Here is a 27,334-nt window from a genome sequence, read left to right as displayed (position 1 = left end):
CCCAGACTACTATACTTAGAAAAGCTTTCAATCACCATCGATGGAGAAAACAAGATATTCCATGACAAAACCAAATTTAAACAATACATATTCACAAATCCAGTCCTATAGAAAGTAGTAGAAGAAAAACCCCAACCCAAGGAAGGTAACTTCACCCACAAAAACACAGGCAACAAATAACCTCACACCAACAAAACCCAAAGAAAAGAAACACACACATTACCACCAAAAAGTAACAGAAATTAACAACCATTGGTCATTAACATCTCTTAATGTCAATTGACTCAATTCACCTATAAAAAGACACAGGCTAAGAGAATGGCTATGAAAACAAGATCCAGCCTTCTGCTGTATACAAGAAACATACCTCAATCTCAAAGTCAGACATTACTTCAGAGTACAGGGTTGGGAAAAGATTTTCCAATCAAATGGACCTAAGAAACAATTGGGTGTAGCTATCCTAATATCTAACAAAATAGACTTCAAACTAAAATCAATCACAAGAGATGGAGAAGGCCACTTTATATTCATAACAGTAACAATCCATCAAGATAAAGTCTCAATCCTGAACATCTATGCCCTAAATGCAAGAGCATCCACATATGTAAAAGAAGCATTACTAAAGCTTCAATAGCAAATCAAATCCCACACACTAATAGCAGGAGACTTCAATACCCCACTCTCACCAATGGACAGGTTAACCAGTCAGAAACCTAACAGAGAAACAAGAGAACTAATGTATAACATGACTCATATGGAATTAACAGACATCTACAGAACATTCCACCCAAACACAAAAGAATATACCTTCTTCTCAGCACCTCATGGAACTTTCTCTAAAACTAACCACAAACTTGGTAACAAAGCAAACCTCAATAGATACAAAAAAAATTGGAGTAATCCCCTGTATCTTATCAGATCATCATGGTTTAATATTAGAATTCAATAGCAAGCCCACAATTTCAGAAAAGCCAACAAACACGTGGAAATTAAACAGTGCTCTATTAAACCATACCTGAGTCAAGGAAGTAATAAAGAAATTAAAGACTTTCTATATTCAATGAAAATGAAGGCGCAACTTACCCAAACCTATGGGACATCAAGCTCTATCACAGAGCTACAGTAATGAAAACAGCTTGGTATTGTCATAAACACAGAGAGGTTGACCAATTGAATTGAATAGAATTGAAGACCCAGATGTGAATCTACACACCTATGAACACCCGATTTTTGAGAAAGAAGCTAAAATTATACAATGAAAGAAAGAAAGCATCTTCAGCAAATGGTTCTGGCATAACTGGATGTCAACATGTAGAAGAATGAAAATAGATCCATATCTATTTCCATGCACAAAACTCAAGTCCAAACGGATTAAAGACCTGAATATAAACCTGACCACACTGAACCTGATAGAAGAAAAAGTGGAAAGCAGCCTTCAATGCGTGGGCACAGGAGTTCACTTCCTAAATATAACACCAGTAGCACAGACACTGAGAGCAAAAACAAATAAATGGGACCTTCTGAAACTGAGAAGCTTCTGTAAAATAAAGGACACAATCAATAAGACAAAAAGGCAGTCAACTGAATGGGAAAAAATCTTCACCAACCCCACATCAGACAGAGGACTAATTTCCAAAATATATAAAGAACTCAAGAAATTAGACATCAAAATTACAAATAACCCAATTAAAAAATGGAGTGCAGAACTAAACAGAATTCTCAACAGAAGAATCTCAAATGGCTGAAAGACACATAAGGAAATGTACAATATCCTTAGCCATCAGAGAAATGCAAATCAAAACAACTTTGAGATACCATCTTATACCTATCAGAATGGCTAAAATCAAAAACACCAATGATAGATTATTCTGGAGAGGATGTGGAGTAAGGGAAACACTCCTCTATTGCTGGTGGGAATGCAAACTCGTACAAGCACTTTGGAAATCAGTATGGTGGTTTCTCAGAAAATTGGGAATCAACCTATTTTAGGACCACAGCAATACCACTCTTGGGCATACTCAATCATACTACAAGGACATTTGTTCAACTATGTACATAGTAGCATTACTTGTAATAGCCAGAAGCTGGAAACCACCTAGATGCCCCTCATACTCAGTAGAAAAAAAAAAACAACAATAACAAAAAAAATGACATAGTGAAATTTGCACGCAAATTAATGGAACTAGGAAAAAAGAAACATCCTGAGTGAGGTAAACCAGACCCAGAAAGATGAACATGTTATGTACTCACTCATAAGTGGATACAAGCTTTAAAGCAACGGATAGTGAGCCTATAGTTCATGATCCTGAGAAGCTAACTAACAAAGTAAACCCTAAGAAAAACATGCAAAGATCCATCTGGAAAGGGGAAATAGACAAGACAGTCTGACAAAATTGGGATTGTGGGGAGTAAAGAGGTGGAAGAGGAAGACAAAGGGATAAGGGGAGGGAGGAGGAGAACTTAAGAAAATGTAATAGTCAAGATGGAGGAAGGACAGAGAAGAGAGCAAGGAAACAGATATCTTGATTGAGGGAGCCATTATGGGGCTAGCAAGAAACCTGGCACTTGAGAAACTCCTAGGAATCTACAAGGATGATCCCAACTAAGACCCTAAACAATAGAGTAGAGGGTGCCAGAACTGGCATTGCCCTGTAGTCAAACCGATGAATATCTTAAATATCACCATAGAACCTTCATCCAGCAACTGATGGACACAGAGTCAGAGACATGTATCAGAGCACTGGGCTGAGCTCCCAAAGTCCAGTCAAAGAGTGGGAGGAGTGAGAATATGAGCAAAGGGCTCAAGACCATGATGGGTATACCCACTGAAACAGTTTACCTGAGCTAATGGAAGCTCACCAACTCCAGCCAGACAGGGAAGGAAACAGCATAGGTTCAAACTAGTCCCTCTGAATATGGGTAACAGTTGTATGACTAGGGAAGACTGCAGGACCACTGGCAATGGCACCAGGATTTATCATTACTGCTTGTACTGGCATTTTGGAAACCTATTCTCTTTGGATGATACCTTGCTCAGCCTAGATATAGTAAGGAGAGCCTTGGACCTTCCCCAAAGCAATGTGCCTTACCCTCTCTGAGGAGTGAATGGGGGGGAGGGGTAGGTGGAAGGAATGGGAGGAAGTGAGGGAGTGGGAACTGGGATTGGTAGGTAAATTAAAAAAGATTGCTTTCTTTTTAAAAAATAAAAAAGAAATATACATATAACAACAAAAAAGAAACTAACATCTGAGACTAGACAGATATATCTTATTTTAATTTCTAATGGCAGATATACAGGCTAGAATTTTCCAGCACAAGATGCCATCAATTACAATGTGTCTGAGCATTAGCTTTGTGGGATAGCCTTCTTATACACTGTGAAAATGTGTCTCTGCCAAGGCATTTTCTGATTGGTTTAATACAAAGCTGAATGTCTGATAGCTAGGCAGGAGAGGATAGGCAGAACTTCCAGGGAGAAATTGGAACTCTCAGAAGAGAGGCAGTTCTGCCAACAAGACAGGGTGGGAGTCTTATATACAGTACGGAGGAGAGGTAATGAGCCTTGTGGCATAATGTAGATTAATATAAGGAAGTCGAAGCTAACGCCAAGCTGTCACACTTAATAAGAAGTCTCCATGTCATTATTTGGGAGCTGGTGGTCCGGAGCAAGTCTGACTACACATTAGTGTACACAACTCTACACAGAGGAAAGAAAATTGCTAGACTGAGAGCTGACCCACAGTCAAAATAAACAATCGAAAGGCTAGCTCTTTCATTGATTTGATGGTGCTGAGGCAGGAAAGGAAAGAAGAGTCCTAGGAGACAAGACACAGTTTGTGCAGAGGCTCCTTCCAGGTGGACATCACATCCTTAGTCTGAAGCCGTATCCTGTGGAACTGCCTAGGTGATTTGTGTATGCCAGAGACAGTTACCACAGCCTGGTTTTACCGAGTCAAAAGACCTACTTACTTCAGGTCGAGCTATCTATGATGTTTCTTTCTTACAAATGAGCTCACCAACAATAAACAAACTCAATGAATCTGTAACAAAGGATAATGGCTTAAGTGCGGTCCCAGAGACTTCCTAATAAAATTCTGTACAGTTAATGAAAAGCACACCCAACTCAAGTGCTTTAGTGAATGGGACAAAATAAATAATACAGAGACAAATAAATAATGGAGGAAATTTCCTACCAGAATAGGATGATCCTGATGTTGCCTTTCTTCCAGAAGGCTCTTGCGGATTTCCCCCAGTCAGGGTAAGGCTTGTCCTGGAGCATCATATCGGTGACCTGGGAAGGGAGGAGCTGGCTCAGCACTTGAGGAAATCTCAAATTCAGATTTCAATGCAAGCATAAAATTTAAATCTACTGAGAACAGAACATGCACATATTTAACATCAGAGCACACGAGAAGATACAAATTAGAGGCATATGCTTCATTCGACTCAGAAACGTAAGAGTGCATTTGACCTTACATGCTGGATGCGTGTGTTTGCAGTTACTCAGCGTGTGACGTACTGATGCTGGTTTGCAAATGTTAACTAAGATTATACAGGGTTTTTTCAATTGAACTATGTTTCATTAAAATGATTAGCATATATTATCTGTCTGCATTTTATACAAGTAAACAGTGCTCTTCAATCACATGCCCCCCCTCACTTGAATACCACCTTTAATAGGATGATACCTTTGATTAGTAATGTCTCCTTAGTGTATCTAAATCATAAGAGTAAAAATAAAACCTTGAAATCCCAAATCCAAATGATTTTGCCGAAAGCCTAATTCAATTTTTTTCTCTTTTTTTTCCATTCCACTGCCTGTGGCTTTTCCGACTCACACTCACCCCTGAAGTAGTAAGTAAATAACAGATGAACGAAAGGACATACCTTACCTGCCATAAGTCTGGGATGGCACTTCCCTCAGGTTACAAGGCATGTGCTATCCCACCTACAACTCTGAGTATTTCCCAAGCGTCCTTCCTCTTTCTGCCCCATCTGCTGTGGCCCAGGCAAAGCTGTGCTCCTCCATGCAGACCCCAGCATTGGCACCAATGCAGAGGGCTCACACTTCCTGACTTACCTTCTCATGCCACACCACATTTCGGGTTCCCATTCTCACACTTCTCCTTTATTGCTATCAGCCTTCAATATCCCTCACAATAAGTACTTATCTTTGCGTCCTTCTGATGTCTAACAATCACCACAGAGAGTTCAAAATGCTTATACAAAAAATGACAAAATGAATTAGTAAACACATTTTTTTGTTTTTATTTATTTGTTTGTTTGTTTTTTGAAACAGAGTTTTTTCTGTGTAACAGCCCTAGCTATCGTGGAGTTAGCTTTTGTAGACCAGGCTGGTCTTGAACTCACAGAGATCCACCTGCCTCCACCTACCAAGTGCTGGGATTAAAGGCATGTGCCACCACAACCTGGCAATATGTGTTTATTTTTAAAGGTCCGTTGACAAAGTTAATTGCTCATTAGCCACATTAACACTTTCTGCAAATGTTCAGTGTGGCATTAATAGCCCACTATAATGAACATTTAAAAAGCCTATAGGTGTGGATAATGCTTTTCCTGGAAAGGAAAATATGGTTTTATATGCACACATACATATGGATATGAAACCTCTTCTTTTTCCAGAAAATTTATTTTCAATCAGACAGACATCATCCTACTAGTTTTGATTTTAGCTGATAATGCTGAAATTCAAACACAATGTCTTAGTCAAGATTACCCCTGCTGCGATGAAACATCACAACCAAAGCAGCTTTGGGAGGGAAGGGTTTGTTTGGCTTACTCTTCCTTATCACTGCTCATCATGGAAATCAAGACAGGAACTCAAGCAGGGCAGGAATCTGAAGGCAGGAGCTGATGCAGAGGCAATGGAGGATGCTGCTTACTGGCTTGCTCCACATGGTTTGCTCAGTTTGCTTTTTTATAGAACCAGGACCACCAGCCCAGGGATGGCACCACCCACAACAAGCTGGGCCCTCCCCCATCAATTACTGAATAAGAAAATATCCTACAGGTTTGCCTACAGAGCCATCTTATGGGAGCATTTTCTTAATTGAGATTCCATCCTCTCAGATGACTTTAGCTTGAGTCAAGTGTACATAGACCTAGCCAGCACACACAGTGTAGACTCAAAATTAAGAAATCCAATATAGAATGAAGAATAATGTATTGTGTAACGGAGAAGTTGGATTACCCACTAAGAAATCCTCCTGTGCTGTCTGCTTTGGTCAGACAAGCTTCTCTGTGCAGCGGTCACTTCATAGCCACAGAGATAATAAGTGGCTTCTAAATGTACAGCTACAAATGGGACACCTTGATCACCCCCTCAAAGACCCAGGAATCATGGTAGAAGAGGGTGTGGGGAGAAGTGAAGAACTGTGGGACAGTCTCAGTTCCTCAGACTCTCTTTTTGTTGGTACATGTGGGGCAACTCGTAATGATAATTCAAAAAGGACAGATACATATTTTATTTACTTTATTTGTGTTTTTATGTGTGTGCAGTGTATATGCAGCTGTGTGTGCACGCGTGCAGGCATTTGTGCAGGTGTGCAGGTGTGTGCAGGTTTGCAGGCATGTGTGCGTGTGTGCAGGTGTCTGTGTGTCACAGAGGACAAAGAGACAACAGATTCACTAAAGTGAGAGTTACAGGCACTTGTGCGTCACTCAGCACCAGTGCTGGGAACTTCTGGAAGAATAGCCAGCGCTCTTAACCATCAACTTATCTCTCCAGTCCTTGCTGTTTTTGAAAGGAAGCTAGTACCCTGATTATTTTATCATCTGTTTGGTTTTGTTCTGACCCTTCACAAATACAAAGTTTTATTTTTTCCCTAACAGTCATGACCAAGATTTTATTTCCTTCAAAAAAAGATTCGGGGTATTTATTGACATGCTCAAAGGGTAAAGGCAGATAAGAAGAATGGATCAGAAGAATTGTGTTGTCACAAAAAGTAGGCAAAATAAAGGAATTAAATCCCACATATTCAGGCACACAGTCTCAAATGAGAACTTCCTTAAGAAAGAGCTGTGATACCAATTTCAGCCAAATTCCTTCGTCACTGTTTTAGAGAACAAGTCTTGTGTTGAGTATTTTAACAAAGCATAAATGTTTTATTTCATGTTTGACCAAATTTAAAAAAAAACATTTCATTACTTCTTTTCACTCATATATCTCCTGTTCTTGGAGGAATATACATAATAATAGGAATTTTCATGTAATCAAATGATTACTGGCTTGTCTTATTCAATTTTCATTTTTTTTGCTCCAGAGTAATTTTTGAGAAATACTTACCATATTTCCTAGAGAGCAGCTAGATGGCCAATTATTGTACAGCTTGATTTATAAAAGCCACATCCAAAGACAAAGCATTTTCTCAGTAAAATGATAATATGGGGGCTCAGAAACAATCTCTTAGATGTCACACAGCTGGTCTTTGTCACCCCAGTTCCTGCTCTTTATTTTAAGACATATCACCTGATCGATGAGAGGTCACTTACAGCTAAATTGGCAGTTACTGGGACAATCATTAAAGGGATGCATTCAATAAGGAAAAAATCCAATTACCTTCTACATTAGAGAAATCAAATTTATTTCTGGTGCTGGTCAAGGGCAGTCTTTATTGGAAAAGATGCAGCAAAGGGAGAGTGGAGGGGATGTGGAGGGGATGTGGAGGGTGCTGTGTGGTGGGAACACAGTATGTTACTGTGTGTGGTGGCAACAGGATGCATGAATGTGTGGCATAAATGCAGTGCGTGACTGCTGATGTTCCTCTCACAATCAGACAGTAGAATGTGAGATTGCAGGTCTGTTTCTCTAAGCTGTGTGCATCTCGTAACACTCCTCTTCCCTTTCCTATCAGCCATGTCTCAGCACAGGACACAGAACCTCACCATTTGGCACTTACACAGAACCTTATCATGTATTGTCTCTCGGGAGAACGTAAGTCACTTTAGGACGTGTGTATTGTACAATCTGGGAGGGAAAACCATACAAAGCATACAAGCAAAGGGTTGTAGAAACAATTTGTCTTACGTGGACAGAAGTGGCACCTTTGATAAAATGCCCTAGTGATGGCAGAAACAGCAATGATAACCATGCCTGTGCCACGCTTGTTGCAGAACTCAGTGAGGTATAAGCCGTTGGGAGTACTTTGCTTACTAATTGTCATGGCAGCTTCATACTTTCCACTTTAATCTCACAGAGGGAAAAATGTCAGTGAGATACAATGATAGAGTTGGGTCACGCCCAATGTGTTGCTGTACACAACAGTTGCCAGCCTTGGTTCCAATCTGACCTTCTCATTGCTGTACTAGCTCTTGGGTCAAGGCAAAGCACTTTCTCCCAAATGAGCTCAATTCCTCACTGACCATCTCTGAGCTTACAAAACTTGTGGAAATTACAGCTCTTCCCTCCCTCTGCATCTTCACAACCATCTTACTTGTCTTACTTTCTCACTCTTTGGACATTTAAGGTCTCTATTATCATCATTAAATTACACCATCTTCCCTTAGTCATAAAGGGTGGAAAATAAAAGCTATTATTCTGTCTCACACATCATTTCCATATCATTATGACTTAGGGATTTTCTATACTCTGCATTCCTTTCCCATTGGCCCACAAGTGAACGAGCTCAACAAGACTTCACTGTCCTTTATCCCAAGTCTGTCTACTGCTTGCAGTGGCTGAACTACTTAGAGAACTAGGTACTCCTATAAGAGGGATTTCACAAAGACGCAATAAAAAACCTTGCCCATAACCAACCCATTTACCATCTTTTTCCCTACTTTTTTGTTTTTCTTTATATTCGGGTATTTTTTGAGGCAGGGTCTCAGTATGCAGCTCTTAGGCTGGCCTGGAATATTAATACGCCCTATAGCCCATATTGGCCTCAAATGCATAATCCTCCTGCATCATTCTTCCAATATGTTTATTTTCATTAGACTGAAAGAAAAACTGGGCCATAGAATTGTCTTTAGGAGTGGGAGGCATCAATGGCTTCACTATTGGGCCATTGTTAAGGCACACCAGAAAGAAAGAAAAAAAAAAGGAAACTGGTATTACTGTTTTCGTCTTTCCTGATAAATTATTCGTGTTGCTTGCTTAAATGCTTTCTTTTGTATTTTGAGTGTGAAGGGTTTTTTCAAAGTGTGTTAAGAGCCACTGTGCTCTGTTAGGGCTTTGGGGATCATGTCTGTAACGTCTGCTTTCCTTCTGTGCTCTATTTGCTTCTATCCTTTAGGGGAAAAATTACCAACATGATGGTTCTCTGTCTATGGTGTCTTTTCAGTTTTCAATGTTGCTCATTCAACTATGATCCATACTGTGCATTTGGCAGGGTGTGGTTAAGAACTATAGAAATCCAATTTTGTCCTTTGATACCCTATTTCGCTCTATTTCCAGCTCTCTCTATTTTAATCTCCGACCGTGTGGGGGGAGTGAGTGAGTGTGGGTATGGGTGGGTGTGAGTGTGGGGGTGTGGGGTGTGAAATAAGGGGAAGTCACATCAGAGGAAAATTCTGTTATGATGATTCTCTTTTGCACACTTCTCTATGTTCTGAAAACTGAGCTCAGGTCGTCAGGATTGGATGGAAGGTGCTTTACCCACTAAGCTTTCTTGTCAGCCCCAGTCTTTTCTCTTTAACATTTCTTTTCTGGGTTTACCATCTAGATCTATTGCTTGATCTTCCATCTCAGCTATCTCTGAAATCTTGGACAATTATACACACACACACACACACACACACACACATTGCACTTTTAGATACTGTAATCAATTCTGCAATTTAGAATTAATATCTCTTTTACTTTAAATCATGTTTGCATTGGTTTTTCAGTTGACAAAGATTCTACTTCGTTGAAACATTAACTATATATCCACCCTGTCTTTCACTAGTCATATATTTAAAGATAACTGCAGTACACTTCTGTATACTTTATTTGTGGTATTTTTAGGTGCCAGCTCTGAGAAGCAGAGTGTGGGTTATAGCAAACTGTGGTCTCTGGCACTGTAAGTGTTCAGTCTGTGCATCCCTGTGCTGGTGGCTCTGTTTCGTTGGCATCTCCACATCCATGATAGCACAGTATTGCTTCCACAGGGGTCCAACTTAGGTCATGTTATATTGCAATGTCTAACTTGAAGATTTTAGGCTCTAGGGAAATTCTGCACTCTGCGAAACAACACAAGTGTGTGTGTGTGTGTGTGTGTGTGTTGTGTGCCTCCCTAACTTCATCTCACTCACAAAGACACACATATGTTATCAGCCTTATTCAGTAGCATCACCAGATGAGACAAAGAAAGACCCAAGGCCTAAGGTCTAAACAGAGAAGATTGTGGATATTCACTGAGAAACATCAGCTGAGTACACAATTAAGTAAATGGAAACCCTGGCTGGAAGTCTCCCCCATGTACACTGACGCCATGAATGAATTACCACAGAAATATCTAAAAACTCCCTGGCAAACATCTATTGGTGAACATTAAACCAGAATGCATGGTCCAGCTTTTCAGAAACATGGTGAGGATTTCACAAGGCATGAATATTAATGTGCTTGCTTATTATCTCCAATGATAGCCTATGCTGCCTTGGTGATGTATTGCACCGTATTGCTGAATCCCTACTGATTTACAATGAGTTTTATTATTAAGTAAAGAAATTGGGCACATTTCAGAATATCGAATCATTTGGAGAAAGACACCTGAATTACTGGCAAACAGAAATAAACATAATCAAAAAATCCTTTCCTATGCAAGTTGTGCAGAGTTTCAAAAATAAATATGATATGGCCTGGTACAATTTGCTTCCCAGCACAGTGAATTATAATTTTCAATAAAAAGGGCAAAGGAGAATGATTACTGGTTCCTGAGCAAGAAGCCACAGACAAAAACATTGACTCCATCCTTGGGCATGCTGTTTCTCATTGCGGACTCTACTGGGAAACAACAATAGCCCAACAGTACATGGTTGGACATTTATGTTTTCACTGTTGTCTGAAAGATAGAGTTAGGTTACTGTGTGCATACCTGATCCACTTTGCCAACATAGAGAATGTAATACACAACATGATGGTTTTGTAACTGTATATATATATATAGATATAGATATAGATATAGATATATACATATATATGTGTGTGTGTGTGGAGAAATTACAGGAAGAGAAATAATGGATATTTCAAATATTCCATTATAAAAACCAATATCCACAAAGAAGCCCTAGGTCACAGAAGAGCAAAATATTTTAGATTGATAATCAATCCCATGTTAAAAGCCTAACCTCTCTATTGTTTCTATATGTGATGTTCAAAGCATTCTAGTCTAAAGGCTAGTCTAAGGAGTTTTCGTAGCCTGGGGCTCGGAATCCTGCCACTCTCTTATTAACCATCTTGCAGCAGGTTAGTAGAGTCCGACATTACTCAGACGGTGACAGTGAAGTGTTGCTGAAAAGATAGGATGAGTACTGCCCCGTGTCGTCAGAGCTGATGTTTCGTGACGACGCTGCAGTGTTTGAAGAAACTCATCACAAGCTTCAAGCTTAGAAAGCAGAAAATAATTACCCCAAAGCAGCTGTGAGTAGGAACCCAATTCATAAGCATTTGGAATTTAAAACTGAAGCCAATTCTTTTGCTCTCAAATAAGAAGGAAATACAGGTTTTAGGGGAAATCTATACGGAAACTAGTGAAAGTGACTTTTGAAGCTGAGCCATTTTCTGTGACTTTGTTACGACATCAGGTGTGTATGAAAGCATTCACAAAGATTATTTAAAATTATAGGTAAGTATACATTACAGCCAAGAGTTAAAATGAAGAGAAAGCCTGTTTCTACCACTTACCAAAGAATATGATGCCACAGAACAAACTCCTTCGTGTCCTTTGCTCCACACTTTCCCGTGGGAACCCAAGATATCACCATTCTGAAGAGCGCATTTCTCAACCTCACTTTCTTTTTGGTCACTGTGGTGTTGCTCTACACAGCTGTGCTCACAAGCAAAGTGCAATAAAGTGCATCGCTCACTTACAGACAGCACATTCACACTTAAGTGAAAGCAATACCGAATTCCCCGGCACCTGCTATTATTCTTCCTTTCAGTTTCAGTTACAACCTTGATCTCTCTTCATATCTACTGCTGAATTAAAGTTTCGTTTTTATGTGGTTTGTGGTTTTCCTTAAAATCTGAATCTTATAAATATTTTTAAGTTTTATTTGATCTTTCAAAAAATAAGTCTTCGATGGTTTTAATCCTCTCTGTAGTGTGCTTGTTCTTATCCTATTAATTTCTGATCACATCATCTTGTTTTCCACTCTTTTTGACTGATTTCCTGCTCACTTCTAATGTCTTTTTTTTCCTGATTTATCTTTCTCTGTATTTCCTTTCATCTTCCTCCTGCCATCGGCACATGCTGGGGGAGCCTCCTAAGCTCTAACCCCAGCTCTTCTTTTCAGGTTTGAAATACTGGAGGCTTTATACCGTTAATTTTCAGTGTTTGTTTTCTTTTATATCATAATCCACACTAAATCTATTCTTTATAAGTCCTGAAACTGTGATATATACAAATTTAAAAAGTTTATGTCTTCAATGTATGTTAACCATCTATAATCCTAAAACACGTATTTGTTTGCAAAGTCTTTATTTTGCTAAGTACAAGTCTATCTAAATAAATGATATTTTAGCAGAACTAGTATGGTGTGTTTTCAGTACTTTACTTGTATAATTTTTGTTCTTACACTAGGCATGATGTTATACCTATGTAATCTCAGCCCCTAGGAGGTAGAGACAGGAAGATCGTAAGCTCAGTGCAGGAGTGGAGCACATGCTGAGACCCTGTTTGGGGATAGCTTCCACAGTTTCTAGAGGTGATATACAGGCTTTGGGGGAAGAAAACTAATCAATAATCTTATGTACCTGTGATTTCTGCGAACTACAATAGCATCCAGCATGGACACACATGCGGATAGGTACAATAGCGGCACAGACGGTGTGGACCAACCAAGCATTGTGGAGTTGGACCTAAGGCCTGTTCCACAGGAGCAAACTCATGCCTGAAACCATAAATATGGACAGGGACTCATAGCTGGGGAGCCCAAAGACGACTATGATTTTGCTATGTAGACACAACATCAAACTGACTTCTAAACTCTCTCACAGTAAGAAACGCATGCCTAATATTGCAAGTGCAATTAAGAACTGCTTGGATGACCAAGAACTAGAGACACAGCATAGAAACCTACAGAAAACTGCATACTACTGGTATTTAAAAAATAATGATAAAATGACTCCTAATAATATTCTGCTATACACATAGATCAGTGTCCTATTCAACCATCATCAGAGAAGATTCCTTCTGCCATAGATGGGAACGAAAAGAAAGACCCACAGTCAGGTATTATGCATACATACACTCAGAAAGGCAGAAAGAGACAGAGAGAGACAGAGAGAGACAGAGAGAGAGAAAGAGACAGACAGACAACAGAGCTTGGAACACTCAGACCTAAATGGGACGTCTCCATCAAATTCCTTCTCTCCCAGTTCAGGGAATCCCATGGAAAAGGAAGTGGAAACAGCCTAAGAGCCAAAGGGAGTGGATGACCCCAAGAGAAGAAGGCTCGATAAATCAATATGAACAAAGCTCATATGAACTCACAGAAACTAAGTCAGCATGCATAGGACCTACATGGGTCTGTACCAGGTCTTTTCCATATATAGTATGATTTCCAGTTTAATGTTTCTATGAGATTCCTTCAGTGTGAATGTGTGGGTCTCTGACTCTTGTGATTTTTTCAGGCTCTTTTCATTCTACTAGTTTATCTTGTCCAACTTTGGAGGGATAGTTTTTATCTTACATTTTATTTTGTTATATTTTAATATTGTCCCTTAGAAGTCTGTTCTCTTCTCTTGAGAGACAGAAAGGAGTGAATCTGGATGGGAATGAAGTGGAGAGGAACTGAGAAGAGCAGAGGGAGGGAAAACCATATTTAGGATATATTATGAAAGGAAAAAATCTACTTTCAATAAAAAGAAAAAAATAGAATGAAACTACATTCTTCCTAAGAACACAGATGCAACTGGCAATCATTATAACAAAAACACATCAGGCTCCAGCAAACACCTCACTTCTCTTATCTTGTAATAAGAAAATAATTTTGTGTATAGGTCATGAAAGTAGAAATGATACTGTCTGTGGGAACATGGGAAAAACAGGTAAGAGCTGAGGGTGGGAAAGAGGTGTTGGAGTGAGCATGGTAAAACAACATGATATGAAACATCATGAGTATCCATGAGTAGCAAAACATAAAAAGGCTGTGTCAGATATATTTTGCATTAATAGGTTATTGTCACTGCTTTTTTCCCGGGTTATTGAAACCCACCACATTCCCAGGACCAGGCCAGCTTTTCCACACACTTTTTCTCACTCCTGTTTTATCATTACAGAAGATGGGGTGTTTTAGCAAAGAATTCCAGTCCTCATCATTAATCAGAAAGACATGATTAATGTCTAGAAGGAACTAGCAAGAATAAAGATATTTAATAATATCTTTACTTTCAGAGGTCCGCAGGCAAATGTGCCCAGAGTTTCTCTTGCTTTAATCTGGGAATATTTGAGAAGTGCCTCGTGTTCCCACACACATCAGATCCCTGCTTTTATTTCTCTAATGTAGGGAACGGGCTGGTCAGACTTTGGCTTCATGCTCCTGGGCACCCAACCTGCTACTGACCTCCAATTAACAGGTACTTCTCCCTCATCTAGGCATTACCGTGTCCCCATTTCATGGAAGACAATCACATGGCACAGAGAGACCTGAAAGCTGGTGAAGGTCATAGTGGAGCACAGCTCGGACAGAGATTAAATGGAGCCATGCTGGCCTCTAAAACGCATCACTCACTAATACACCGTGTGTCTATTCCGTAACATTATCACAGATTATGGTGACATAATAAATTAAGGATCTGCTTTCTAACTTTAGACATCTGGTAAAAGTACTTTACTACATCTATTCTCTCACTAATGTTTATCCATATTAAACATGTGATAATTGTCAAAGCATCCTTTCATGTACAGTCACAGACACTCAGCGTCACTCACGGTTTTTATGCCACAAGTACAAACGCAAGCACAGAGACGTATTGAGATTTGTCAGAGCACTGTCCAGTTTCTTTGTGGTCAAACTAGGGCATTTTATCGTTTCTCTTCCCTTTCCTATACTTACATTTTCTTTTCTTTTTTATTATTGATTTTTATTGATCTCTACATTTTTCTCTGCTCCCCTCCCTGCCTCTCCCCTTACTTGCATTTTCAAAACGTCAATTCCCTCAAATAAATAAGCAGAACAAGAAAACAAACAACAAAACCTATGATCAGGTAAGAAGCACTGAAAGGTGTAAACAAAGCAAGAAATCCATTGCCAAGTCTCCAGTGCAGGCCCCCTAATGGCTCTGTACTATGGAGTCCATTGACTGACATTTTCCAATTTTCCATTTACATGGAATATATTTAAACATTACAGGTGATTGACATTTTTCTTTCATTCTCATGGAGTTGGAAAGCAAAACTCTTATTTTACTTTTTATTTCAGGTATAGTATTCTGTCATCTATTATTAATTAAATTTGTTACTGACAATTTCATACATGGATATAATATATTCCATCCCTTTTCACCCCATTCCTTATCTGACCTCTCTCTGACCTGAGGGTCCCCCAACATCCCTTTCCCATGTCATTTTTCTGTACAGTACAGTATGTCAATAAATTCCACGCTGATAATAATCCAAATTTAAGGTAAATACTTTTAGTTACAAGAGTATTCTTCTACTGTAAGGAAGAAATGTGACATTTGTTTAGTATCTCCAGGTAATCAAATCCATTCTCATGTATCTTTACATATTCTCCCTCTGGCAGTATGAATGAATACATTCTAAAATGCTTATTACAAATTAATTATATGGTACAGTACTCTTTTAGATGTTTGGGCTATATCACTGACAACATAAAAAACTTCCAATGATTATTTCTATATACATATAAATCATTAATGATAGACAAGGTAAGTTATATGGTAATACAGCAGTGGGTGGTGTGGGAACCATGAACATGGCATAGAAGGGAGCGGCACTACAGACAGGGATTGCTGGGGCTTGTTTGGGGTGGTGATCACAGGATTCACTCAGAAGATGATGGTTCAGCAAAAGACAGCAGATGGAGGATGCTGTGCATGAAACACAGAGAAGCGGAAGCAAGGACACTTACACAAGAGTCTATTGGTCTTCTCTCTGCATCACTTCTGCAGACAAAGTCAGGAACTGACCAATTTGCTACCTGCCCCTCTAGCTTTCTAGGCAGGTATCTTTTCTGCTGATTTGCACTAGAACCCGCAAGAGTCTGACGATACTCTCCGGTTCTATCTCTGTCTATGTCAGGGCCTTAAAACAGTCAAGCAACTAAATACACAAAAAAGCAAACATCAACACCAGAAAATGATAAGGGGAAAGAGCTGTGTTTATTGGGAGTGAGGCAAGAAGAAATTCAAAATAAAATCACGTATTGGACATTCAAGTGGAGATGAGCAAAAGTTAATGACAGAAAAACAGAGTTCCAGGCCTAAACAAAGCCCAACTCAGGAATAAATAATTTCAAATACTTTGAGGTAAGCATCTCACAGGTCTGTGTAAGGATTGGAAGGTCTGCTGTTTGCCTTCCTCTCTCACTGAGGTGTATCCAGGCACTGATAGTATTTCCTAACTTACCCTTTCATATATTCCAGGAGAAACTCTACATACATCTTGTCCCATATAACAGGTTAGATTCCCTTAGTCCATTCTTAAATTTACCTGAAAAGGATTTAATTTCATCAACTGCATCATGAAATAGAAAGCCAGCCACATTGATTCTTCCTTGGAGGTAGTGGCTAGACAGATCAATGGTAAGTGAATTACTGAGAGCTCCCTGAGTCAGTTAGGATGCTATGGAGGGTCTCACAGCTCGATATTTGTGTACTGCCCCTGCCCCTCCATGAAGCAGGCACCTAAGAAAACAAATGCTGATGGCCAATTGATCTCCAATGTGAGAACACAGCGTTCCGCCTGCAAAGGGCCTGCTTCTGTTTGGTTTGGTTGTACTTAAGAGCTCACGGTGCAGAACAATTGTGCATACTCATTGTGTGTGTATGAATTCCTCAGGTTTAAAGATCTCCTCCTAGTCCATTTGAATTCCTCCACACTTTCTTTGTGTACACTATTAATTCAAAAACCATTATGAAGTGTCAAGCATTAAAAATATGTGATCCTCGCCTCCAAGGACTTTTGAATATTTGATGAATGATTAAATAAACAAATGAATATCAGACTAACAGCATTACAAAGGGTATAACATGAGAAACTCCACATGCAAAGACCAACTTCTTTTGATATACAATATCAAATACTCTTAAATATATAAAATAAAAAATTTTCTTTGATAAATATGTAGATCTAGAGCAACAGATGAAAACATTAAGGTTTTGATAGCTTTGATTTTCACTAATTACATTTATCCATCTGGATTAGATAAAATTAAATACACACGCATATTTTTAATAGTATTAAGAAGTATCCATAGGTAATGTCCATCTATGCAAAAAACTATGTACCTTTGATTATTTCATATTTGCTTTGAAAACTAAATAAAGATGCACACAGAGACTCCACTAGCTTTCCCGTGAGGGTATTATGCCCATGCTCCTGGATTCCCCTATTTATCACATCACTCACGAGAAGTAAGACCTGCTTAGACCTAGACAATTCCTGTCTATTGCTGGATTTTCTTTTACTCTAGCCCCACGTTGGAACGCCAAAATGTTGTTGTTGCTGTTGTTTATTCTTTTTACTCTTTTGGCTTTTGGGCAGACCCACCACCCCACTCTCAAATAAATCACACACAGAGCCTTAATATTTCTTAGAAATGTTTGGTCTTAGCTTGCCTTGTTTCTAGGCAGCTTTTCTTGACTTAAGTATCCGGTCTATCTTTTGCCTCTGAGGTTTCATCTTTCTCTATTTCTGTCTACTGTTCTTTACTTTGTACTCCTTATCTGACTGCTTGACTAAGTGGCTGGGCCCTGGAATCTTCTCCTTTTTTTTCTTGCTCACCTTCTTCTTTCCTCCAAGATTTCCCCTCCTGTTTATTCTCTCTGACTGCCAATCCCACTTATCCTTTCTCCTGCCTTGCTATTGGCCATTCAGCTCTTTATTAGACCATCAGATGTTCTAAACAGGCAAAGAATCACAGCTTCACAGAGTTAAACAAATACAACCTAAAAGAATGTAACACATCTTTGCATCATAATGTTGCATGGTATAAACAAATGTAACACAGCTTAAAAGAATATTCTACACCCAAAAGTGGTATTACTGGGTCTTGAGGAAGGATGCTCAATCGTGCCACAAGGACATGTGCTCAACTATGTTCATAGCAGCTTTGTTTGTCATTGCCAGAATCTGGAAACAGCCTAAATGTCCCTTGACTGAAGAATGGATAAAGAAAATGTGGTACACAGTGGAGTACTACACAGTAGAAAAAAATGACATCTTGAATTTAGCAGGAAAATGGATGGATCTAGAAAACATCATTTTGAGTGAGGTAACCCAGACACAGAAAGACAAGTATCACATGTACTCATTCATGTGGATTTTAAACATAAAGCAAAGAAAGTCAGCCTACAAATCACAATCCCAGAGAACTTAGACAACAATGTGGACAGTAAGAGAGACTTACATGGATCTAATCTACATGGGAAGTAGAAAGTAGAAAAAGACAAGATCTCCTGAGTAAATTGGGAGCATGGGGACCTTGGGAGAAGATTGAAGGGGGTAGGGGAGAGCCAAGGAGTGGAGCATAGAAAAATGTAGAGCTCAATATATAATATTCTACAACAACTGTCTACCAGGGGACCACTACCCAGTCGGTCTGTCAGGCACTGAAAGTTTAGTCCAGGCACAAAGTAAGGATATTTGGGGAGCCTCATCACCCTTTTAATGCCATCATTATCCTTTACTTTAAATACAAATTCAGAATTTTCTCCCTTCTTATTTTCTTTCACTGTAAATCTGTAAGTTAAGACAACTGAGCCAGCATTTCTATCAGGCATGTTAGAATTTGTCTTAGAGGAAATAAACACAACAATAAATTTGCCACTCAAAATTATCAGAAACTGAGCAGGGTGCTCAGTATTACTAAATTGTTATGCATAGCTCCTTATAGTACTAGGCTATTGTGATAGCAAATCATTCTCATTTTCGCCTACCACATTCCACAGGAAGGCTGACTGTGACACAGTACATGAGATGTTTAAAAGGAAACTACACACACACACACACACACACACACACACACACACACACACACACACGCCTCCCTGTCTTCCTCTTCCCATGTGTACTTCACAGTTCAGAAAGAATTTGCAAGGTTGTAGGATAACAGTTACTCCTTCACTAACTACCCATCCTTGGTTTGCCATCGCTAGGTCTCAGAAGGAACAGGGACTATTTTGATTGCTTTCATGGAGGTGTGAGCTTCCCTGGAGAGACAAGTCAATGGGAGCCCAACCACTCTGCTGTCACCGCTGGTAGCAGATCTCCCCAGGGTCACAGCAAGAGCAGATGCCAAAATGCTAACCACACTGCAGTATCTAGACTCCCAAAGGCCCGTTCCCTGGAAGTGGAGTTTTGTCAGAGAATCTGGTCAGATTGCCTGCAATCACGCTGCTGCATGCTACTTGCTAACATTGTCAGGCATTAATATTGGGTGTACACTACATGCTGAGTCAGATTGCTGCAGAACATTTCGGTGGCCTAATAGAAAGCATTACCTTATATCCCATTAGGTGGTAGATAGCACGTGAGAATGACATTAACAATAACACTGAAAATGTAGGAAGATTTGTATACAAGGATATGCAAATACAACTGTGTGTGTGTGTGTGTGAGTGTGATATTAGATGAGTATGAGTTGAACAGGAAATTACACACAGACCTTTTATAACTTTAGATATAACTACAGTTATTTTTTTACTGTGTGTCATGTCAAAAACTAAGTACATTAAACAGTAAACAACCCAAGTCTGTGATTTCATTCAGAAGGAAGCCCCCACCTCTTCTGCCAAACCCTGCATCTAAATGTCCCCCTCCCCAACTTGTATCCTTTATTTATTATTAGTCTGTCTGTTTGTCTGCCTGTCTGTCTGTGGCTCTGTTTGTTTAAGTCAGGCCTGGAACTCAATAAATAGACCATGCAAACAGAACTAAAGCTGAGTGCTGGTATTCTTATGTTTCCCAAGTGACCTACTGAGTCCAGTTAGTGATTTGCGACTGGAACAACACCACATCGGCACATGATTAAATCAACATACATATATACAATTTCCCAGCTAGTAAAATATAATTTAAGTTATATTTCTACAATATGAATGCATGGCAGATGCTTTCCTTGAGTACCGGCGTCTTCTCACCAAAGGTGTTGCTCTGTTTCTCTGTTGTTGGTAATTTGCTTCTCTCTTCCGCCTTTATGAACTAGCTTTCCCTAGAAGCTATGAATAACAAGTGGCAAAGTGTGACATATATTTTACCTTAAAAAGCTGAAAACTGAGACTGTTTCATCACCGCAATCTTCTACAAGTAGACAGACATAATTATCCAATCATTGTGCTCAGATATTTTGGGCCGGCACACTGAACTTAGCACAGGAGGAACTGTTGCCCAGTGATCATTTCGGCAACTACACTTTGAGAGCCTCCTAGTTCTGCATAATTCATAATAGTCACTAAAATGCAAAGTCAGACAAGACTCAAGCCTTCATCAAAAGGCATTTAAGGCTGATGAGGAATACAGAATAACAAGCCAATGATTCCTAGTGGAACCGCTCACAGAGGAGGTAGACAAAGATCACAGCAAGTAAGAGCATTGCAGACACACTGACCAAGGAAAGCTTCTCAAAAAGCAGCATGTATAGGCTTCAAAGGACAGATGAAGTTACAAAATGGAGGGAAAGAAGGAAGGAAGGGAGGGAGAGAGGGAGGGAAGGAGGGACTGAGGGGTGGAGGAAGGGAGGAGGGAGACACATTTTTAGAGTGTGACAAATGAATAGAAGTTGTGCTTAGAATGACTGATATCACATTGGTTCTCTGTTATTTCTCTAACAGCACAGATTCAGTATATTAAAGTCACACCCACTTGTCACTTCATAGCTGCACTCTTCAATGAGGCACAGGTCGTCAGTGATTTTCTAGTAGATGGTTCACATAGCTAGAAAGAAGGTAGAAAAGCTTTGCTCCTTTCTGATGACTTTGGGGATGGAGCTGCTCTTCAGCTCATTCTGGTAGAACACAGAACTGAGTTCCCTGCATTGTAAGCCCATTTCCTGTGGGACAACGGCTGAACTTGCTCCAAGCTTCTAGAGATCCCCACTGGGATTCCTTTCTTTAAGTAGGCAATGGGAGTCCTTTCTACACTTGACCTCAGCAAGCCCTCCTGCTTCCGTTATCTGCAATATCTCCCGACTCACTTTTCTGCCCCTTTATGTTGTTTTTACGGGTTCATATGATATATTTTGTCCAGCCAGGTAAGCCAAGCCAATTTTTCTATCTTAAGGTCAGTTGTAACCTCATTTTAACTACACAGAGACTTTTGCAAGTTTCTAAACTCATACTTTAATAGTGAAGGAACAAGACTCTTTAGGACAATTTTAGAATTCAGTCTAGTTCAGGAATATATGTTTTAGCCTTTGGCTCAGAAATCTCATGCTAAGTTTGAAGAAAACAGTCAGGCAAAAAAATGCAAGGAAAAGAGGACACCATACTCATGGGACTACTAATTTTTAGCTCTTTCACTCCCTGGGTGCCCACATCCAATCCAAAGAGATGAGCCCTGACCCCTTCCCCGCCCTCTTTTCAGCACATGACCTGGTTGCACAATAAAGTTTTGTGACCCTATCTTTCATCTAGTTTGATTTTGGTCCTATGACCTCCCTACACCCTGAGTCACATATAACAGTGATTATGCTGACACCTATTCCCTAAGAGGGAATACCTAGATGAATGAGGGCATGTTTATTCATTTGCCAGTTAATATGGCCACTAGAAATAATTCTTCCAAATAAATGGAAAAATATTAGAATCATGTCAAAATTCTAACAAATTATTTCTACCTGGGAAATATTGGCAATTATTATATTTATTAATACATTTCTGAATGTCCTAAATCCAACAAGATTTTGTTTATCTATAGATAGATATATAGATACATGCATATGTACATACATACATAGAGATGCATAGAAACAAAGTTTATAAATATGTGAAAGACAAGACAACTGGTGGTTACTGATGGCTGTTCCCTAGAGTATTTTATTAATCTACAGCATGATAGCAAAGAGCCAAGTGAAAAAGTGAAGACACCTATTAACATAGAGGAGGTAATTACAGAATCTAAGAAGTTATTTTAAATTAATAATTTTAGTGGAATAAGCTCTTATTTAACTAGATATCCAAGGAGCTAACTCAGCACAATTTGCCGATTAGGTGAGGCTCATGCCACAGTCCTGAACTTCAGCAGGTAGATGCAGCAGTAATGATCAATAGGATGAGCAATTTACTGCATGCCAGGCATAATGCTGAGATGTGTGTTTTATAGAGTGTTTTCCAGAATCGTCAAAGAAAACATCTCCTTTGAAAAGGAAAACCATCAGAACAGAGGCAGCTTACATAGTTTATCAAAGGTAATTAATATATTACTGATTTCTCAGCAGCTCTGGAAGCTGTGCCTGGCGTCTAAACCTGTGCTTTTCATCACGATGTGATAGGCACAGGTCTGAGCTGACTGGGTGTCCCTAATCCAAGGAGTTTGACGAATGAAATGATGGAATGCTAAGCTTTAGTATACTGGCCTATGAATTAGGCAAAGATGATCAATTCTGTGTATCAAACCTATAGCTTAGAAGGTTAGGACTGGCAGAGGCCAAGCAACTAGATACAGAAGTGTCATAGATCATAAGAGATCAAACTACATATTGTTAACTGTAGGTTTCTATTATCATAATCAGTAAAAAACTTAGGCAGGGACAGTGCTGGGCAGATATGTGACAATGTTTAGCTTCCACTGAGCAACATGGCTGCATGAAGTTAATATAATAAAGGAAGGAAAATACAGGAATAAATAAATAGAATCCATTAAGCATGAGATGTTCTAGCTTAGTCCTTTTTTTGTTAGTTGGGCCATAACTTAAGGAATGAATTCTGGTGTGGAATCCACGTTTTCTTTCACTACTAAAGTTAAATCTGCATTATAAGAATTATTTATTAGTATAACAGACACTGAGGAAGCTTGAAAAGATTTGAGAAGCATAAATTTGTAGATGTTTTTCTAGAAAAGGCAAAACCTAGTGATGTATCTTTAAATAGGAAGGCAGGAAGGAAGGAAGGAAGGAAGGAAGGAAGGAAGGAAGGAAGGAAGGAAGAAAGAAAGGAAGGAAGGAGAAAAGGAGGGAGGGAAGGAATCGTTGAAGGAGGGAGTGTTGGTTTGGCCACAACAATAGTCACAGAATCTAAAATTAAGCAAGGTGATTTATGCCACTGAGGATAAATGTCCAAGTAGTTAGACTTTCTAAGTCAGCGGTTCTCAACCTGTGGGTCACGACCCCTTTGTGGGTTGAATGACCCCTTCACAAGTTGCTTAAGACCATCAGAAAACACAGATATTTACATTATGATTCATAACAGTAGCAAAATTACAGTTATTATGTGGCAACAAAAACAATTTTATGATTGGGAGTCACCACAACATGAGGAACTGACTTCCCCCTTTTTTCTATATTCCTCTCTGATACCGACCACAGCCTCCCCTCTTCTTTACTCCCAGTCCCCTCTTCTCTTCTCCAGATCCATGCTCTTCCATTTCCCTTCAGAAAAGAGCAGTCCTTCGAGGGATATCAACCAAACAGGGCAGAAAAGAATGCAATAAGACTAGGTATAAACCCTCATATCGAGGCCAAATGAGGCAACCCAGTGGGAGGAAAAGGGTCCCAGAGCAGGAAAAAGAGTCAGTGGCACCCCCACTCCTACTGTCAGGAGGACCTGTATCAAGGGTCACAGCATTAGGAAGTTTGAGAACCACTGCTCTAAGAGAAGACCCAGGCTTTGCAATGACGCAGTGAGATTGCTGGTTCAGGGCTAGCCAACCTAGTCCATGTACATAATTGGCAAGGCTCTCACAGAGAACACAATGACCATGAAATTAGCAAAGCAATCATCACATTCTCTGAAACTGAGAAACTGTAATTAAATGAATGATTTGTAACTGTACATTTTAATCAGTTGATACCCCAACCAGTTCCCATTTTATAAGCTGTGGAGATTTAATTATTACTAGCTTTCCTGAGGCCATGGTGAATCAGGTGAGGCAAAGATGTGAGAAGAAGAAAGGGTTCAGAGCAAGCACACGCTGCAGCACACGGCCATTAATTAAAGTTGTAACAATCTGCTTCACTCTGCCTGCAGAGACACAGCCACAGGCAAATGGAGAACATAAATCAGCTGTGAATAAATAAATATTCCCATTACCACCCAGGCTTGGGATTGTGTTTATGGAAAGAGTGGATTGTTTATAAGTGTTAGGTGGAGGCACTGCAAGGAACCTGCTCGTTATGCACGGAACAATAATGAGCTATAATGATAAATCTACTGCGTGGAGAAGAGAAGGAAGATGGATGGCCTGTAATAATTTTCCCAGCAAATCTTCTTACCTAACAGAGCTTACAGATTTAGGGACTCCACCATTTAGCAAAAAGTTATGTATCATTCTGCTTTGAAACAATTTTCTGTCTTGAACGGACAGACAGTGCATTGCCAGGTAAATGGTCCCACAAGAATCCAGCAAGAGAGTGGTCTAGGCTTTTGTTAGATGTGCCTCACTTATTAAATTTTAACCTGAGAAATGTTGCTGAAGAGAGGTTTTACAGTGTGAGTGGCATGATGAGCTGGACCACTGCACACGAGGAATCGAGTCCTTTTCTTCTGGAGATAGCTGACTATTGTACTCTACCTAGTCTTTCATTAAATTTTTGAGGACCACATTTTAGTTATCATGAGACCGTTCTAAAGCATGGTCTCCATTTGCAGGAAGAGGCCCACAGGTTAGGAGACACCCTACACTGCAGATAAAGAAATGGTCATAGTCACATGAACACCAAAAGTTTAATCTCCATACACGATCCTGTTAAAAAGAAAAAAAAAATGGAGCCTTTTGGTTCTGATGCACAGTACCTACTTGAATATTAAAAGCAAGCTACCTGCCAAATTTCTCTTAAATTCTGTTGAGTTCCTTTAACTTTCTTCCTTCACCCTGTGTGTAAGGGAAAAATTAAATTATCCATCACAAATACATTGGAAATACTGTTTAGTGTTAAACCCCTCTGAAGTTGGCAGGGATCTGTGGATTAAAAGGTCATAGTACTTGTTGTGACAGGTAAGTACTAGGAAAACCCTTCACAAGAACAGAAACGTATTACTCATTCATTCGTTCTCCATGTATTCACTGGAGACGATCACGAAGCTGCAATCCTGTGGGTTGCTATGGAGACACAGAGCATCAACTTTCAGGGGGGAAAAAGTAGTGATGCTTTAAAACCTGAAACACAGAATTACCACAGAAGCCAGCAAATCCACTTCCTGACAGCAGGAACTTGGACATGAAAGTGTGCATGTTTACAAACCTATGTTTGTAGAAGAATTCTTCACAATAGCCAAAGGCTGGAAGCCATCCAAATAGCTCTCAATGGCCAAATACATAAAACATTGTGGATTTAATCTACATGGGTAATAGAAAAAGACAAGATCTCCTGAGTAAATTGGGAGCATGGGGACCCTGGAAAAAGGTTGAAGGGGAGGCGGGGGAAAGGAAAGGGAAGCAGAGAAAAATGTAGAGTTCAATAAAAATCAATTTTTATTGAATAATATTTAATCTTTAGCAGGAAGGAATTCTGAGACATGGAATAATACGAATGAACATGGAAAGCATTGTGCTAGGTGAAATGAGTCAAACAATCAGGTGGAAATCCCAGCAGATTGACAGTGTAGGTAGAATAGCCACATCTGTGAGGTCAGGGCGTAGTGGTAGCAGACTGTGGCTGAAGAATGGGGGAGATGGTAGGTAGTTTTGCAAACATCCTTACTCATCAGAGAAATGCAAGTTGAAACAACTCTGAGATTCCATCTTACACCTGTAAGAATGGCCAAGATCAACTTATGCTGGAGAGGTTTTGGGAAAAAAGGAACACTTCTGCATTGCTGGTGGGAATGCAAGCTGGTACAGCCCCTTTGGATGTCAGTGTAGTGATTTCTCAGAAAATTAGGAAACAACCTTCCTCAAGATCCAGTAATATCACTTTTGGGCATATATCCAAAGGATGCTCAATCGTGACACAAGAATATGTGTTCAGCTATGTTCATAGCAGCTTTGTTTGTCATAGCCAGAACCTGGAAACAACCTAAATGCTCATTGACCAAAGAATGGATAAGGAAAATGTGGTACATTTACAAAATGGAGTACTACACAACAGAGAAAAATAATGACATCTTGCATTTTGCAGGAAAATGGATGGAGCTAGAAAACATCATTTTGAGTGAGGTAACCCACACACAGAAAGACAATTATCACATGTACTCACTTATAAGTGGGTTTTAAACATAAAGCAAAGAAAACCAGTCTACAAACCACAATCCCAGAGAACCTAAACAGCAATGAGGACTCTAAGAGAGACATACATAGATCTAATCTACATGGGAAGTAGGAAAAGATAAGATCTCCTGGAAGCATGGAAACTTTGGGGGAAGGTTGAAGGGGAAGGGAGAGGCAGGGAGGGGAGCAGAGAAAAATGTAGAGCTCAATAAAAATCAATAAAAAAAGAAAGAACTGTGAAAAACTTGATTCAATTTAAGAAAAAGAGGACATTCTTGATATTAATGTCACAAAGCAAGGGACAGACGCCTCTGAACTGCCCTGGAAAGTGCATCAGGTGGTGCTTCCATGCCATGAATATCTGATTTAGATGAAATTTTAGCTACATATACATTGATTCTAAATCCCTAATAAAGAGAAGTTTAACAAAGGAAAATAATATGATCCCTGGGAAGATAGAACAGCCAGCAAAATGCTTGGTGCCAGACTGAGCACCTGATCTTTGCACAGAAAACAAGTGGGTAGACTGTTTACGTGGGTGTCCCCAACACGGTCTGGACCTCTTTGCTCATATTCTCACTCTGCCCACACTCTGCCTGGACTTCGGGAGCTCAGCCCAGTGTTCC

The 27,334-nt window shown here is 39.6% G+C and overlaps 1 protein-coding gene across 1 annotated transcript in view; it reads right to left on the bottom strand.

Annotated features, from left to right (window-relative positions):
• The window catches only part of Tmem117 (transmembrane protein 117), a 420,695-nt gene that overhangs the window by 139,620 nt on the left and 253,741 nt on the right, over positions 1 to 27,334 (bottom strand). Inside the window, exon 5 of the mRNA XM_085678775.2 lies at positions 4,194 to 4,291. Coding sequence (XP_085534901.1) covers positions 4,194 to 4,291 — 98 coding nt within the window. The remainder of the gene's footprint in view (positions 1 to 4,193; positions 4,292 to 27,334) is intronic.

This window comes from Myodes glareolus, chromosome 19, assembly GCF_982192425.1.
Source record: "Myodes glareolus chromosome 19, mMyoGla1.1, whole genome shotgun sequence".
NCBI classification, from domain to species: Eukaryota; Metazoa; Chordata; class Mammalia; order Rodentia; family Cricetidae; genus Myodes; species Myodes glareolus.
Note: the sequence above shows the minus strand (reverse complement) of the source record. Positions and strands in the feature narration are given on the sequence as shown.